General features: G+C 29.7%; 1 protein-coding gene across 1 annotated transcript; it reads left to right on the forward strand.

The window, feature by feature from the left end:
* The first annotated feature begins 1482 nt into the window (after window positions 1-1482).
* On the forward strand, window positions 1483-4581 carry LOC126853306 (adult-specific cuticular protein ACP-22-like). Its single transcript, XM_050598916.1, has 3 exons — window positions 1483-1599; window positions 2260-2500; window positions 4288-4581. The coding sequence occupies exons 1-3, from the start codon at window positions 1483-1485 to the stop codon at window positions 4428-4430; spliced, it is 501 nt and encodes a 166-aa protein (XP_050454873.1). The 3' UTR covers window positions 4431-4581.
* The last annotated feature ends 10758 nt before the right edge of the window (window positions 4582-15339 follow it).

Here is a 15339-nt window from a genome sequence, read left to right on the forward strand (position 1 = left end):
CAAAACCTGAGCGCCTCTTCGAGCACTTCCGCCGTTCCAGCACATCGTGTGCCAGAATCTGTCCTCTCGTCGTCCCTGTTCCGATCCACCTCTCTCTTTCACCTATCCATCTCTCTCTCTCTCTCTCTCTCTCTCTCTCTCTCTCTCTCTCTCTCTCTCTCTCTCTCATATTCTATCCACTCTTTCATTCCATCCTGTAGCATGGAGAGAGCGAATGAAGTCTTCCGTTTTTTGTTAATATACGAGAGGACCACTCGGGTTAGTATCAAGCGTTCTGCAAATTTTTTTAGCATATCTCTATTTCATCCGCATGACAAAGAATACCGCGCTAAAAATTTTCATCGAATTTTTTGATAAAGATCAAGGGAGATTATCCGATTTACTCAATATTGAGTGAGATTTAACACATTATACGAAGTTATATAAAAGAGTAAGTAAAATCAAAATCATTTTATTTTTACGGATTAAAATTAGTAAAAAATAAATTATTAAAAGAATAAAATGTAATATAAATAAAATAGTTTAGTAAAAAATAACTTTAATTACAACTGAAAAAATAACGTTTTCCATAGTTTTTGCAATGCTAAATTCTCTCCTCCAAAATGTTTTATAAATGATAAAATTATATTATAATTTCAAAAAATTTTAGAAAAGTTTGAAAAAAGGACTAATTTGATATACTTAATATATTAGAAGATATAAATTTTATTTAAAATTGAATTTATACAATATTATTAATATAATTAATATTTTTAATTTTTTTATTAATATTACAATAGCAAAATTTAAAAATTTTTTATTTTTTATAAAAAAATATATAGAGAAATTCTTAGCATTAAACATTAATTATTATTCGATACCTAAAATATTATTTGTAGTGCGTTAAAACCACTGTTAACATTTATTTATATTGCTGATGTAAATAGTTTGTGCTACTAAAGTACGACAACAAGCACTTTCCATTGCTCTATTGATCTGAAAGTGATATCTGCTGGATTTCTTTGTCCCAATCTTTTCTACTTCTACATTATCTATATCGATTTGACTCCCGGATATATCAAACGAGAACTTGCGTAAGGAAGGACGCAGTAAGAGAAATGGACCATGGGAGGTAATGTTTTTCGGTGCACCGGAAGAAAGTCCAGCATTTGTGACGTGAGCGTTGTCACGCTACCTGACAGCGTTCGATGCCATCGATCGCGGCCATCCTGATCGATACGCGCGTGTCGCAGAATGAAAGAAACGAGCGAGTCCGGCGATCCATTTTTTCGCTCTCCTTCCGCAACGAGCGGGCTCCATTAGTCCGAGATTGGCTAATGCGCTCGACCGAGCACCGCGACACTTTTTGTGCCGGCTGGACCGGTTGAATAATTGTGTTTTGCAACGTCCGCGGGAGCGCTTAACTCAACTCCCTCGGGCATGAATCCAAAGAAGAATTAAGCAAAGGGGAAACTTGTGAAAAGCAAACCTATAAAAGGAACAATGGCACCAGGCGAATCGCGCAGTTTTTGGGACGATCGCGGGTCACGCGGATTGATTAGGCCTTTGTGTAAAGGGGGACACGATTTGCGAACGCTAATTAATGCCATGATTTCCGAAGTGAGTGTACATCGTGCGACATATTCCAATCGTTTCTCAACCATTCATCAACTTCGTAACAGTCCATAAAAAAGCATTGGAATTATCTGTATATTTTAATCGTTGTATTGATTAACTTAGCGATCAAGATTAAAGATTTTATCTTTTTATTTTTAGAATATGCTTAATATATTATTAGAAAAATATTATATCTTTATAATATATTTTCATTAAATTTAAATTATTTTATTATGTTTACTTAAAAAAAGCAATTTAAAAATTTCTTATTATTTTTCTTATTTAAAATGTATTTTCTTATTCTATTCTAATATTTTTTTTTTTTTTTTTTAAAATTGTAAATCTTTATTTAGCTATTTTCTTATTTTTTAAGAATACCTATATTTTTGTCTCTTCTGTCAGCCGATACTATATTCTATCACATTTCCGCAACTAAGCTTTACTATAAATTTCTTTTTTCCTATAATTCTGTCCAAGTTGATTTATTTTTTCTCTTTTAATTATAGTTTTTTTGTTATTCTAACATATTCTTACATATGTACATTACAACACTGTCTCTACTGAGAGAGAAAGAGAGAAAAGGAGAGAGAAATTCTATCCCATATTTCAAAGCTAAACTTAATTTAGAATTTTATTAATTTAACAAATGTATTTTTTGTCAAGCTCGTTCTATTCGTATTAGTGCTTTCGACTTTGCTTTTGGTCAATGCAAAACCGGACGGATATGCACACTCATTCCAAAATTTTCACGGGCCAGTGACGGGCAACGAGCACGAAGTCACCTGGAACGACGATCACGGACATCACCATGAGGACTATGTCGCTCATCCCCATTATGCCTTTTCGTACGGGGTCGAGGACCACCATACAGGCGATTATCACGGTCAAAAGGAGCATAGAGACGGTAAGATACGTAGTTTGAATGGAGATTAATCTCCTCTGCTTTAGGAGAATCCTTCTCGTCTTCTCGTACGTATATATCGCGAGCGGGAAGAATAAGAATAACCTACTTACGTACGCGGAATCGCGATGCCGTGCTCTAGGGGAGAAAAAGCTGACAAATGTAGCGAGGTGAACGTAGGACAGACTGATTGTGCGAATAAAAGTGGCAACGTGACCTTTGCTTGAGCAATTTTATAATGTTGCTCTTAGAATACTCAATGGAAAGCCACGACACGGTAATTCTTTTAACTTGACTTACATACGCTTTATCACTCGTCGAGCGATGTTTTATTAGTAATGTATACAATTTTAGAAATGATTTTAAAGGAATAAAAAAACTTGGACATGAATTTATTTTTACGAAAAATTGTACTACCGTGATTTAAATTTAAAAAAAAAGTTTTTAATATATGGTTTTATTTTTTTTCCATTTCGATTCTATGATTCAAATTTAAACACATATATATTTTTTTGCAAATATGTATTTTAAATAAAATCTATGCTTAAGCATATATCCTCTAATATTTAAAATTTATTTAAATTACATTTATAGATATCAATAAATATTTAAAAATAAATCTTAGTCCGCACTCTCTCTTTTTTATTATAATTAGTACGTTTCATTATAATTAATTGCAATACAGACATATTATTTTATCAATAAATTTTGTCAAGATAAAACAAAATAAATATTTCGTTTTTAATAATCCGATTTTCCATTGATATAATTTTGTAATAATATTTCCACAAAGCACAACTCTTTTTTATATAAAACGAGATCATCGAGCGTCGTCAAGTTTTTAACTGGAGCGAGAGATTTCGTTGAAACGCGCCGAGAGAAAAGTTAGGAACGATAAAAGTGCTGCTAAAAAACCGCGCTTCAGTATTCGTGTCTTCAAAGGCAGAAGCGCACCGGCTGAAAAGTTTATAACCATATAAAGCTTAGATAGCAGCTATTGATAGAAGAGTTTCTGAGTAATTGCGAGCGTACCATTCCTATCCTTTTTCGCAAACGTTAAATTAATTAGAATAACTAAAATCGATTACAAAATTTGTCACATTTTATCAAAGCAAGATTTTAATCTAAATTTAATAATATTCATTAAAATATGCTGTAATCTATCAAGTAATAGATTATAAAAAATTTATATTTTGAAATAGAAATTTGCAATTCAATGGTGATTAAAAGAAACGTAATACAATAAATACATTAAATTATGATGATTTATCAATTATTGCATTTGATAAATAAATCTTCTTTAAATAATATATGATCATATTTTTATATTTAAAGTTTTAAGAGAGATATCTTGCTATTTAAATATTGATTATATCAAATATTTACGTCCCTCAAAATAAAAGAAGAAGACAAATTTAATAGAAATGTTAATTATTAATTATAATTTTAAAATATATTATTAATAGTTTTTGCACTTTTTGCACTTTTTAATAATAAATCTATAAAGATAATGATTTCATTTTTTCTTTCTCTTTCTTTCCAAGATTTTCATTCTCTTTTAAAATATTTTAAGTTTCCTTATATAATCGTGTAAAAAAAAAATATATCAGCGAGATGTAAATATAGTTATGGATTTTTAACAAAAGAATGAAAACTATATTCTATATTTCGTTGTACTCGTGTAAATCTCAATTCGTCTTCATAAAAGAGAACGATAACGCGTGTCTCAAATGTACCAGCTTCGCGTGAAGCAGCGCGAGACAAATAACTTATACGTTGACGTTTTGCAGGCACAGAAGTGTTCGGGGAATATACTGTGAAGGAACCAGATGGCAATATCAGAACAGTGAAGTATCAGGCGGGCAAGGACGGATTTCATGCTCAAGTGCACAACAGTCACCGAAGCGATCATCATAATCACGATTATCATTAGCCTACGCGGCTCAATACTAACTTCTGTCAAACTTCATATTATTTTACGCAAACTTACTTAGTTACGTACTTAGTTCTTTTATATCTATTGTTTTTATTAAATATAATCGTTAATAAACGTCTCATTTATATTACACTTATTAAAAGAATAATTAAGTACTTTTAATTTTCCGTTTCTATCTTTTCAACGAAAATTCATGGTAGAAGTATTTTCAGAATTATTGTCATAAATTGCCTTTCAATATCGCAAAATGACTTTGAAAGCTGTTGTGAAAGCTGATCAATCGCACAATTATTGAACTTCTTTAAAAGAAATAATTACTTCTTCTGAAAAAATTTAGCTAATTGTAACCGGCAATATTGAGTTCTTATTAATTCACGTTCCAGATAAAATTGTTTAAAATTTTCTAAAAAAATAATCTTGCGTAAATGATTTATTTCTTATATTTGTAATATTTTATATTAGATTCTCTCTAATTATAATTTAAATGTTATATCTTATTAATTATCCTCTTCTTTTTCGCACAAAGTTATTGCCAGAGTATTAAAAAATATATAATATAACATTTTCAAAAATTGCTTACACAATGTACAAAAATATATTAAAACATCTTTAAAAACATAGCGTATATAGGCAATCTGGAGGGACAATTTGGGAAGATACATATATATATATATATGTTTCGTATAATATCTTTTCAAATATGTAAAACATATAAATCACATCTTCTCAAAATACAATAAACGTCCATACGTGTCGATATTCCATTTTCGATGTGCCCACATGTAATTTACATTCGGCGTACACGATCGCTCGAACGAGCGGTAAATCACTAAACATGACTGGGAAGAGTAGTATGATAAACACCTGATAACGCACTTTTCGTAACATGCACAATGTCATAGAAAATAGTAAATTTGCTTGAAACATATATCTTGTTAATTGACGCTATCCTATGTTAAACATCATAAATCGAATACCGAGCTAGTGAATGAGACAACCTTAATTGCATTTCAATATAATAATCCGACACACACGGCCATACAATAATTTCCGGAAAAATATACAATGCGTTATTTTCTTGAGAAAAAGAGGATTATTATTGAGATTTGTAGAAAAATACTTGATTATTTGTAATTAATTAATAGTACATAATAATGAGTGATTACAAAGTGATTACAACGACAAGATTAGCAGAAAAATTTGATTGACATATAACGGTGAAAACCTGAATTGGCAAAATTACTTGTTCAGTATTTTTTATAAATCTCGCCGTTTGTAAATTTCTATGTAATGGGTATTTAAATCCAAAAACTCGCTCGCGCTGTAGAAAAGCTGTGCAATTTCCAGTTCCTTGAAGAAAAGGTATACGCGCACGTTTTATATTCATAAATGCATTTCCATCCGATTACTGAATCGCGAAAGTTAAATGGCGTTATTCAACGCGACGAGCATCGCGACGGTTACGAAGTAACTCCTACCTGCTTTATGATGTTTCCGGAGTTAAGTTACAGCAAGGTTACAAGATCCGGAGCTATAAAAAATAACGATGTTATTGCGCGTTGTGTAGAGGAAAGAAAGGGATAATAGGAGAAACATTTTATCAAAGAAGTTTGAAAATTACTGCCTTTTTCAGTACAAAATAAAATATTCACAAACTTCTTTTTTTCTCAAAACAATGTCGGGTATCCAAAATATCTTATGTAATATTTATATACTTGCGTGCAATATTATATTATAAAATGTGAATAATATTTTCAGAAAAAAATATCAAATAAAAATAGTTTTTAAACTATGAAATAAAATATTACAAATTGCTTTAGTAATTTTTAAAAACAATGCTTACAATAGTTTTTTATTAAAACGCATTTGCGCGTATATTTTCGAATCAAGACTCTTAATAAATTATAATGACATTGTATGAGAATTACTTTATATGAAAGTGACAAAAAAATAACAAACTCTATTGCATTATCTGTTTTATTGATACCAACAAATTATTTCAATCTTAATTCGGAATAATAAGATGAGTTGCGTCGTTATTTCGGATGCTACAAACTGTAACATATCGAATTGTTATTTTGACATTTTTATAAAATATTCTAACATACAGAAAAAAATGGGGCAAAAAAACTTCTTTGTTTAATGCTTTGTCAGAGAATGAATGGAAGTCCAATGTAAATACTGACTTACGTAAAATATCGCAAGGTTCTATTCATGCTTTATAAGTAAAAGTCACGCTAAGATGCATTCCCGGTATGTATCAATTATACTCCCCTCTTCTTTTTCGAACATCACGAATCATGATCGCATTACACCTAAGCGCGAACGAGAGTCACGGACCTCTTGACTAGTAACCGCAAATTACGTTAGTAAACGAAATTCCCATGTGAACGGCAAGTTCCCGTGCGCCAGAACTTCTACGCGACTGCGTTCTTCAAGTCTTTTTTCGCTTCGTGCCTGGCCGACTATACGGAAGATAAATCTTTATTTAAAGTTTTTGATGTGCTGCTCCGAGAAAACATTGCACAGATATTTTAAATATTATCTTAACTTTTCTCTTAATCTTTACATCACCGGGAAAAACTATCTTAGTTCACTTTTTCTCTTTTGTTCTTTCGTGTTTGATATTCGTCTTGATGAAGACAGGAAAAACTTTCTTATAAAAGCGAATATTAAAAAAATTTTTTGATAGTCAACATTTATTAAATTATTTCTGTTTAATCGTAAACAAATGCAATACTTTATATTATCAATGTATACTCGATACATTGTCTTCGTACTAAAAAATTTAATTAGGGTAATTAATAATTAAACAATTAAGTTTGACTCTTATTTATCAATTTTTCCATTTAATTGTTAAAACTCTAAACTTATTGCTGTTATTATTAAAATAATTAAAATTTACATGTTTGATAGAAATATCAACGAAAATTTCTTATTTATTTTATATTATTAATTATTTACAAATAAAACATTACTATTACGTATATAATTACATATTTCTACATTATGTACAGACATTAATTATAATAGCTTTAAAATGAAAATCAATATTTTATTAATTTATTTCCGATTATTTTAAATTAACATATTATACATGAACACAGCAGAGTTAGTATTCAACACTTTATTTCATTTTTAGATATGTAATATTATATTTGTAACATTGTCACTTGACATTTCCAAAATTATTAATTTCATTCTCTTTCATTCGCTTTCTCTTTATAAATTAATTTAATTGATTTAATGATATTTTATATACGCTCGTATAGGTGACAAAACGTATTAAACAATTTACATTATATATATATACACATATATAATTCGGCAATTTAGTATTTTATTCAAGACGCTGTAATATCTCAAACGTGTTTTTAGATTACTAAAAAAAAAATTTCGAGATTTACCTTGGCTTTACAATTAGATCGTTTTGTAGGTCAAGACTCGCGAGAATCGACATTAAGACGAAATTTACTCATCACCGGCATCGCCGCTGAATTGTATTCTTCAGCGACGTTTACGCAAAGGAAATACAACGCGAGAACAGAACGGAACTCTACTTCGGAAATTACTCCTGGATCACAAGAATTGTTTACTGAAATTGTTTACGCGCGACGTACTGGTATGTGTACATGTATGTGCGCACTGGCGCTCCGAGCTCTCTTCGCGATCAATCACATTGGGTCATGTAAATATGCACGCATAAATATTGTACAAAGCTTCTTCTTCTATCTATAAATCTGATCTGTATTCACGGTTGCAATTCTGAAACCAATTACGTTTAAAATTTAAAAAGAATAAATTGAACAAGATTTTCAAACTTGAAGAAGTCAATCAAATTGATTTAGTATGTATACAAGCGAGCAACGGATATACAAATAATGAGCACATCTATTGTATTATCCATTTAATGAATAAACTAATAAAATTTATATGAGTTGTAATAAAGTACATTTAATTGTTGTTGTGAGAAATAAGAGCTAGTTTAAGAATTCTATATACAATGCCGGTTTTTGATGCTTATTCTACTTACTTAAATACATTAATATGTATTTCTATTATATATTTTGACTGTTTCAATCATTCATAATTATTGCAGAACAATAGATAAAGCAATTACAATTTTAGACATCACAGAAAATAGTTTAGAAAATCGTCGCCCCTCATAAGAAACTTCGTCGATCATTTATCCCTTCGGCGTCTCGAAACTCTGTATCAGGTCACCGGCAAAACGTGGGTCCGAATGAAAAGTACATGGACTACGCGAACTAATGGTGGGATCCGACTTGACTCGAGAAGATTAAACGAAGAGCGAAAGAGACTCGGAAGTAGAACGAGAGTGGTAGCCGCTCCGCAAAGTGAAACAAATCGCCGTGAAGAAGGCCAGGCGTGCTAACATAGCTGTTGATTTTTCCTCTAATGCCGCCATAAAAGGGACAGAGTCCTCACTAACTTTTTTTGACTTGACTTCTCTACTTCCTCCGTTTAATCTGTTATTTCAGAAGAAATTTTTATTGTAATAATTTGCAGATAAATATTATCAAAATACAATAGCTTGTTATCCTGTATTCTAATATATATGTATTTTTAATTAAATTGTTGTTTAGTTACAAAAGCGCATTGTATTCTATTAAATTATAATTTACTGGCACATATTACGATTATATTAAGTACTTATGTAAAATTTATTTGCATTAAAATCTACGTGAAATAACATGAAAAGGTTACGTCAATGTATTATATAGTAGAAATATTTGAATATTTAAATCCTAAGAAGTTTGAATTTCTGAGGGAACGTGAATTGTTTCTTTTCTCTTCCTAAGTTTCTTTCTTTTAAAGTTGTTCTTGCATATATTCACAATTTTATGAGTAATTACTTCTTTATTGTATACTTTATGCTAAATGCCATATATAATTATGCTTGTTTAAAATAAATTGTTAATTACCAAGACATTTTTCTCGAAGAATAATAAAATGTTTATTGCAAATTAGAACCAGAATTGGACAACCTATTATACATTCTTTATCTTAGTTCAGTAAACGTCGGTAATTTGCTAGTCTCGTAAAACTTCTAATTACAGAATACTTTATCTTATGTTTACTAGCAGCTGGCATACCCGGAACCTTTTCCTTCCTAAAAAGCAATTAAAAGTTTTCGGCCTGTTTTAATGTTTGTTGGAATGAATAAAAACTATACACATTAAATTAAAGTTTATAAGCTGGCTAGTTTATATATATATATATATATATATATATATATATATATATATATATAGAAAGGCTGCTACATGTGTTAAATTGCATGCTTTTAAATAAAAACATTAAGAAACATGATAAAAAAATGATCGGGTGAGCTATGAAAATATGGATCACGCGACTGCGCATAGATATTTTGCTGCGGGCTTATTAACTATCGAAAATATTTATATCTTGGCAAGAACAATTTAATTTAGCATTATATGCAAAGCGCGTGCGCACAAAATGCGCACGAAAACGCACCGACATATAAAAACGAAGATTAAAATTATTTATACTCGGTGACGGCAGCGTTTTCTGCGCGTTCGCGAAATTTGCATTTTATCGCTCGCTGCTTTTGTTTGTAGTATTATCGCATGTTGAATGTGTCAGGATGTATTTTATTACAATTTACGTAAATTTGACAACAATGCTCTTTTATTTTCTGCCATCCTTCTTCACATACTAAATAAAATTGCAACTTTTATAATTAATAGAATTTTTTTTAATTAAAAGAATTTTTTGATATTAAATTTAAATATTATACGAAAATTGATAATTGCTAAATAGTTTCAAAAAAACAGAAATTTTTTTTTAATTGTGTTATTTTTTAAATAATATGTATCTTATGTTAAAAAAGATATTAAGAATGCAAAATTTAAGTATATTAAGCTGATAGAATTTCATCTTATCAACAGATTTTTAAGAAATTTATCAAAAAATTCAAAACAAAAAAAAAAAGGAAAAAAGAAGAGTATATAAACTATCAGTTTAGAAAATGATATCGCAACTGCGAAATAGACACTTTATTGTACATAACATAACTCCGTTAGCATTAATAAACTTCACGAAATTGAACATAAACGCTTCAACGCGTTACATCTATCTTACAGTATGACAGCTTCCGTTCAAAGCAGATGTTCCGGTGCATTAAAAGATCTGGCTGTACGACAGCGACGATTATTCGATGGATGGCGGAACCGGAAGTCGAAGATCTTAATCTGTCTTTAATATCCTGAGTCTGAGAGGACTGCCGAGGTACGATCGTCGTTCGATTCGCAGGCTGAAGGAAAACTGGTTGCTTTCAACCGCACAGCTTCCAAATGGACATCGCTCATTTTCTCACAAAGATAAGAGAGAGAAATCGCGGAAAACAAAGGTTCCGGCAAGAAGAATCTCGCTGAACGGAAACGAAATATCGATGAAGTAAAATGCATCAAGAATTAATGAGTTTCCATGAGTTTTCTAGTTGCGTCATATCGAAAAAAAATTGATGAAAAATCTCGGTTTTTCTGACCAACAATAATATTATAAATCCGTTTTCATCAAATATGAAATATTTTAATCCATCGTGATCAACATTAAAAACCAAATGCATCATAATTCCAGTAACTTAAAATCTTGATACTAACCAAAGGAGTTTTTATATTTAATTAGTAACAGTTAAAGTTAAAATAAGGTTTTTTGTCACATAGAAATAAGTGATCAAAAAATGACAAGTTTATGAAAAGTTTGCTTTGATAAATTAAAAGAATAATAACAATTTAATAAACTTATATAAGATATTAAAATACATTTTATTAGACAATTATTTTAGTTAAATAATTTTGCAAAAATTATAATGTAATAATCTTTTAACATATTGAAAAAGATTAACTAAAGAAATATATCCCGAAATTTTCCAGTATATTGGTATAAAATGGTGTATTTTGAAAAATTTATGTCAAGGAATAGCGTTAGAAAATATCCTCACTGTATAAGCATACTAGTTTTCTTTTAACAGAAAACACTATATATCATAGAACTTGACATTTCGCTTCTTTTTCGGCGTTAAGATCTGCAACATTACAGAAGTAGACTTTACGATTTGTCCTCGTCGCAAGTTTACTTCGAAAGCACAGCTGAAATTCGTCTTGTCTTTTATCTGTCTCATTTAAAGCATAAGACGATCTGGACGGATAAAAGACAAAATATAATGATAAGATATCAATCCAAAAATGCGATTGAAAATTAGCTGTTATTTTTATTACTTGATCTTTTAATGTCAGTTTAAAGCAATTTAAAATCAATTATTAATATACAAGATATATTCATGAAGCATGAAATTACAGTTATAATTTATATACGCAGTTGTATATTTACACAATTTTATTACACGATTTTATTATATAAATTCTTTAATTATAAAAATAACAAATAAAATATTCATAACATTTGAACTAAACTGTTTACATATCTTATGTTTATAATGCAGTTAAAAGAACATATTTTACAATTACAATTTATTTGTTTATATTGGAATAAATCCATTGCGCAAATTTGTGTAAACATTGCAATACGTAATACAAAAACGAAATTGCTCTTTTGAATAATATAAAATACGTTTCGTTAAGTGAGATTTGAACAGCTTCGAAAACACGGATTTAGAATTTTAAAGCCACTTTACGGACAGATTTTAATTCCTAAAGCGCTTTAAACTGTTCTAGAGGCTATTTAAACTTGCAAATCCGTTCATTTGAGTTAGATCCTGATAGTGCTTGCTTCCCTTTAAAAATGCTTTTCTACTCGAAATACAAGCAACGGCGGAGTATTACATTCCGTTTGCCACCGCGATTAAAGCAATTATTGATTTCGTATTCACATCGGCCAACACGAATTATTCGAAATATTAGTAAATCATTCGAGAAATTTGCCGCATTGATTACTCGTGGTTGCAGTCAATATGTGACTGACATAGCAATTTCGTAATATTTCTATCATATTTAAGACATACTAATCAATTTATTAAATTATATTCCCACTGCACGTTTCAACAAAATATGTATAATATTTTTTTTTAATTTAAAAGAAAGAGTTTTTGTTTTTTGAAATCTCTTTAATGTTGAAAACAATACTGGCTTTCAAACTGATTTGTCATATTATTTTTTGGAAATAACAAATTGTATAATAAAAAAAAAACTATTTTAACATACATATAATATTTAACATATATATATATTTTTTATATATCTTGTTACAGCTATGGCACATGATAAAAAAATACTTTTTTAATTAATAATAAAAAGAAAGAGCAAGAAATTAAATAATTATTATGTTACTAAAACTTTTCTCTTTTTCTCAAAAAAAAAAAATTATTATGAAAATTAAAGTATTAATAAAACTTTTTGACAAAATATTATAAATTAAAAATTACAAATTTTGCATAATTTTTATTTAAAAAATATGCAATAAATAATATAAAACATGTTTTCTGGATATTAAACTTTTTATAATATTGACGTTTAATGCGCTCTCTCTCTCCTTCTTTCTGTCTGTCTCTCTGTATCTCTCTATCTCTCCCTCACTTCTGAAAAATTTTAAACTATGCAAAATACGCACTATGCAAAAATCAATTACTTACTAGATTTCATGAATCAAAGGATAATTAATGATGTATACATTTCGAGAATACATTCGAGAAATTTTACTGCCGCGAGCAAATGCGTATGTGCTTTTTATGATTTTACTGCAGTATTTTTCACTGGTCTGACCCGTTTCACGAAATAACAATATTTTCCGGCGAGATCACGAGGAGAAATAGAAAAAGGAAAAGAAAGAGAAAAAGGAAAAGAAAGAGCAAAAAGAACTTTCTAGGATCTCTGTGTGTCTTAATTTAATTTTTATCTGTGCAAATGCCTTCCGAGTATGTAATCCATAGGGAAATAGTCTTCCATATTGTCTTCATTTTTTCTTTTTCTCGCAAGCCAATTATTTATCTACAAACACGTGTAATTTTCCGATCTTCGTTGCATTTAATTCTGCATTATTTTCTGAAACTAACATATAGCGCGCATTGCATGAGTGCCATTTATATATAAAATAAATAAAAAAATGTTCGCAAAGCGCTCATTTCCTATTATAAAAAAAAAAGAACATAATAATTTCTTTATGACTCTACAAACGAGTTTTTGTGTGCACGCACTCAAAACGGCAATACACCATTATTACATTTTACTTCTCCTATAATATTCTACATTTATAATTAAATCTTACAAAATGTACGCATGATCTATACTGAAACTGGTTGTTTGCGTACTTGCTACAATATGCTTGCGAAAGAGAAAGAAATTATCAAAAAAGCCAAAATTAAATTTTAAATCATTATCTTATCCTCGACGCTGCTTTCTCTAAACAGAGAAACAGGATACAGAGTCATTTTGCGTTAAAACCCCTTTATGAACCATGAGTGGACGTAACGCCCATATAACATCCCTTAATACGATCAACTGCGCATAATACCTTAAAAGACACTGTTAGGCGCGGTTACGCCGACAGTCTGGGTTAGCTAACTCTAGTTAGCGATTCGTTGTCCCTTTCTGGATTATAGTGCTATTCTATAACATAGACTGAGAAAGAAAATTTAGTTGAACTGGGTTAGCGTTAAACCACGTCAGTACCATCGGCTCTTAATGGCGCATCGAGGATGCGGCACTTGCAGTATAACGCCGCATTGATTACAAAAGCTAGAGGGGCTTGTGCTACATCGATATAATCGATATTCAACGAATAATCTCGTGGCTTGAACGAGCATCAATTAAAGCTCGTTTGATAAATTGAATTAAGAACTTGTTATACAAATATAGAATCTATAGAAATGATAAATAAAACAGATAAAATAATTTTAAATGTATATATCTCAAGACAAAAATATATAAAATTAAATAAGACATACAAAATAATCACATGATACATTTAATTTATTAAAATATATATTAATTTTTATACTATCATAATAGATTAATAGATTAATATTATGATATATTAACATTAATATATATATATATATATATATATATATATATATATATATATAATTTATTGTACAGCTACTTACAGATCTTTATTTTTTTGTACATGAGCAGGTAATTCTATTTATGACGAGAAACTATTTATTCTACAAGATTAGCGCACATTGCGAAAAAATGTTGTTTTTCTTTTAGCAAATTATCTTTATTATTACTTGATGCAAGAGGCATGTATGTAATTTTTCTTCCACTAAATCCGCAAGTTCCGTCCACACTTTCAACATTCCTGAAATTTGGAATGTTAGTTCGAAAGTTTTGATAAAATTTATCTGATTTTCTATCTCTATCAGGAATCGAAAATTTTAGCTTTGTCTTAGTTGTCAAATTCTTAAAAAAAAAAGTTAAAAAGATTATATTGAGCATAAATGCCAACAATTATATAAATTTGTTTATGTAAATATTTTAGCTTCATTTTTATTTTATTTTAATATTAACAACTATTATGTTAAAAAAAAAAAATTAAAAATATAGTTTCAAATCTTCGAAAATATACATACGTTTATTCACAACTGATCGCGCACGTACTTAGAACATACATGTAGTAGTTGCTACACACTGCCACTGTTACACGTTCAATGTGATAGATAAGATAAGCTTTTAGGATTGTAATACAAGCGATAAAGGCCGACAAACCATTAATCGCATGCGCATCTTTGCTATGAGTCGACTGAAGTAAATAACTGCTACAACGCAGGTATAAAAATACATCAACGCAGTGTATAAAAATACATCGTATTCCATATTCCCAGCGTTAACAACAAAAATGTTTCCGCAAAGTCTATTGCTGATATTGCTCTCCTGCGTCCTTTACTGCCACTGCTACGTGC

Source organism: Cataglyphis hispanica, chromosome 12, assembly GCF_021464435.1.
Source record: "Cataglyphis hispanica isolate Lineage 1 chromosome 12, ULB_Chis1_1.0, whole genome shotgun sequence".
In the NCBI taxonomy this organism is placed as follows: domain Eukaryota; kingdom Metazoa; phylum Arthropoda; class Insecta; order Hymenoptera; family Formicidae; genus Cataglyphis; species Cataglyphis hispanica.

What these genes read in the sequence shown, in the direction of transcription:
- LOC126853306 (XM_050598916.1), top strand. Translation starts at nt 1,483, where the DNA reads ATGGCACCAGGCGAATCGCGCAGTTTTTGGGACGATCGCGGGTCACGC. An exon ending in TTAATGCCATGATTTCCGAA is followed by an intron (nt 1,600 to 2,259) that starts GTGAGTGTACAT and finishes TTTTTTGTCAAG; the next exon opens with CTCGTTCTATTCGTATTAGT. An exon ending in TCAAAAGGAGCATAGAGACG is followed by an intron (nt 2,501 to 4,287) that starts GTAAGATACGTA and finishes GACGTTTTGCAG; the next exon opens with GCACAGAAGTGTTCGGGGAA.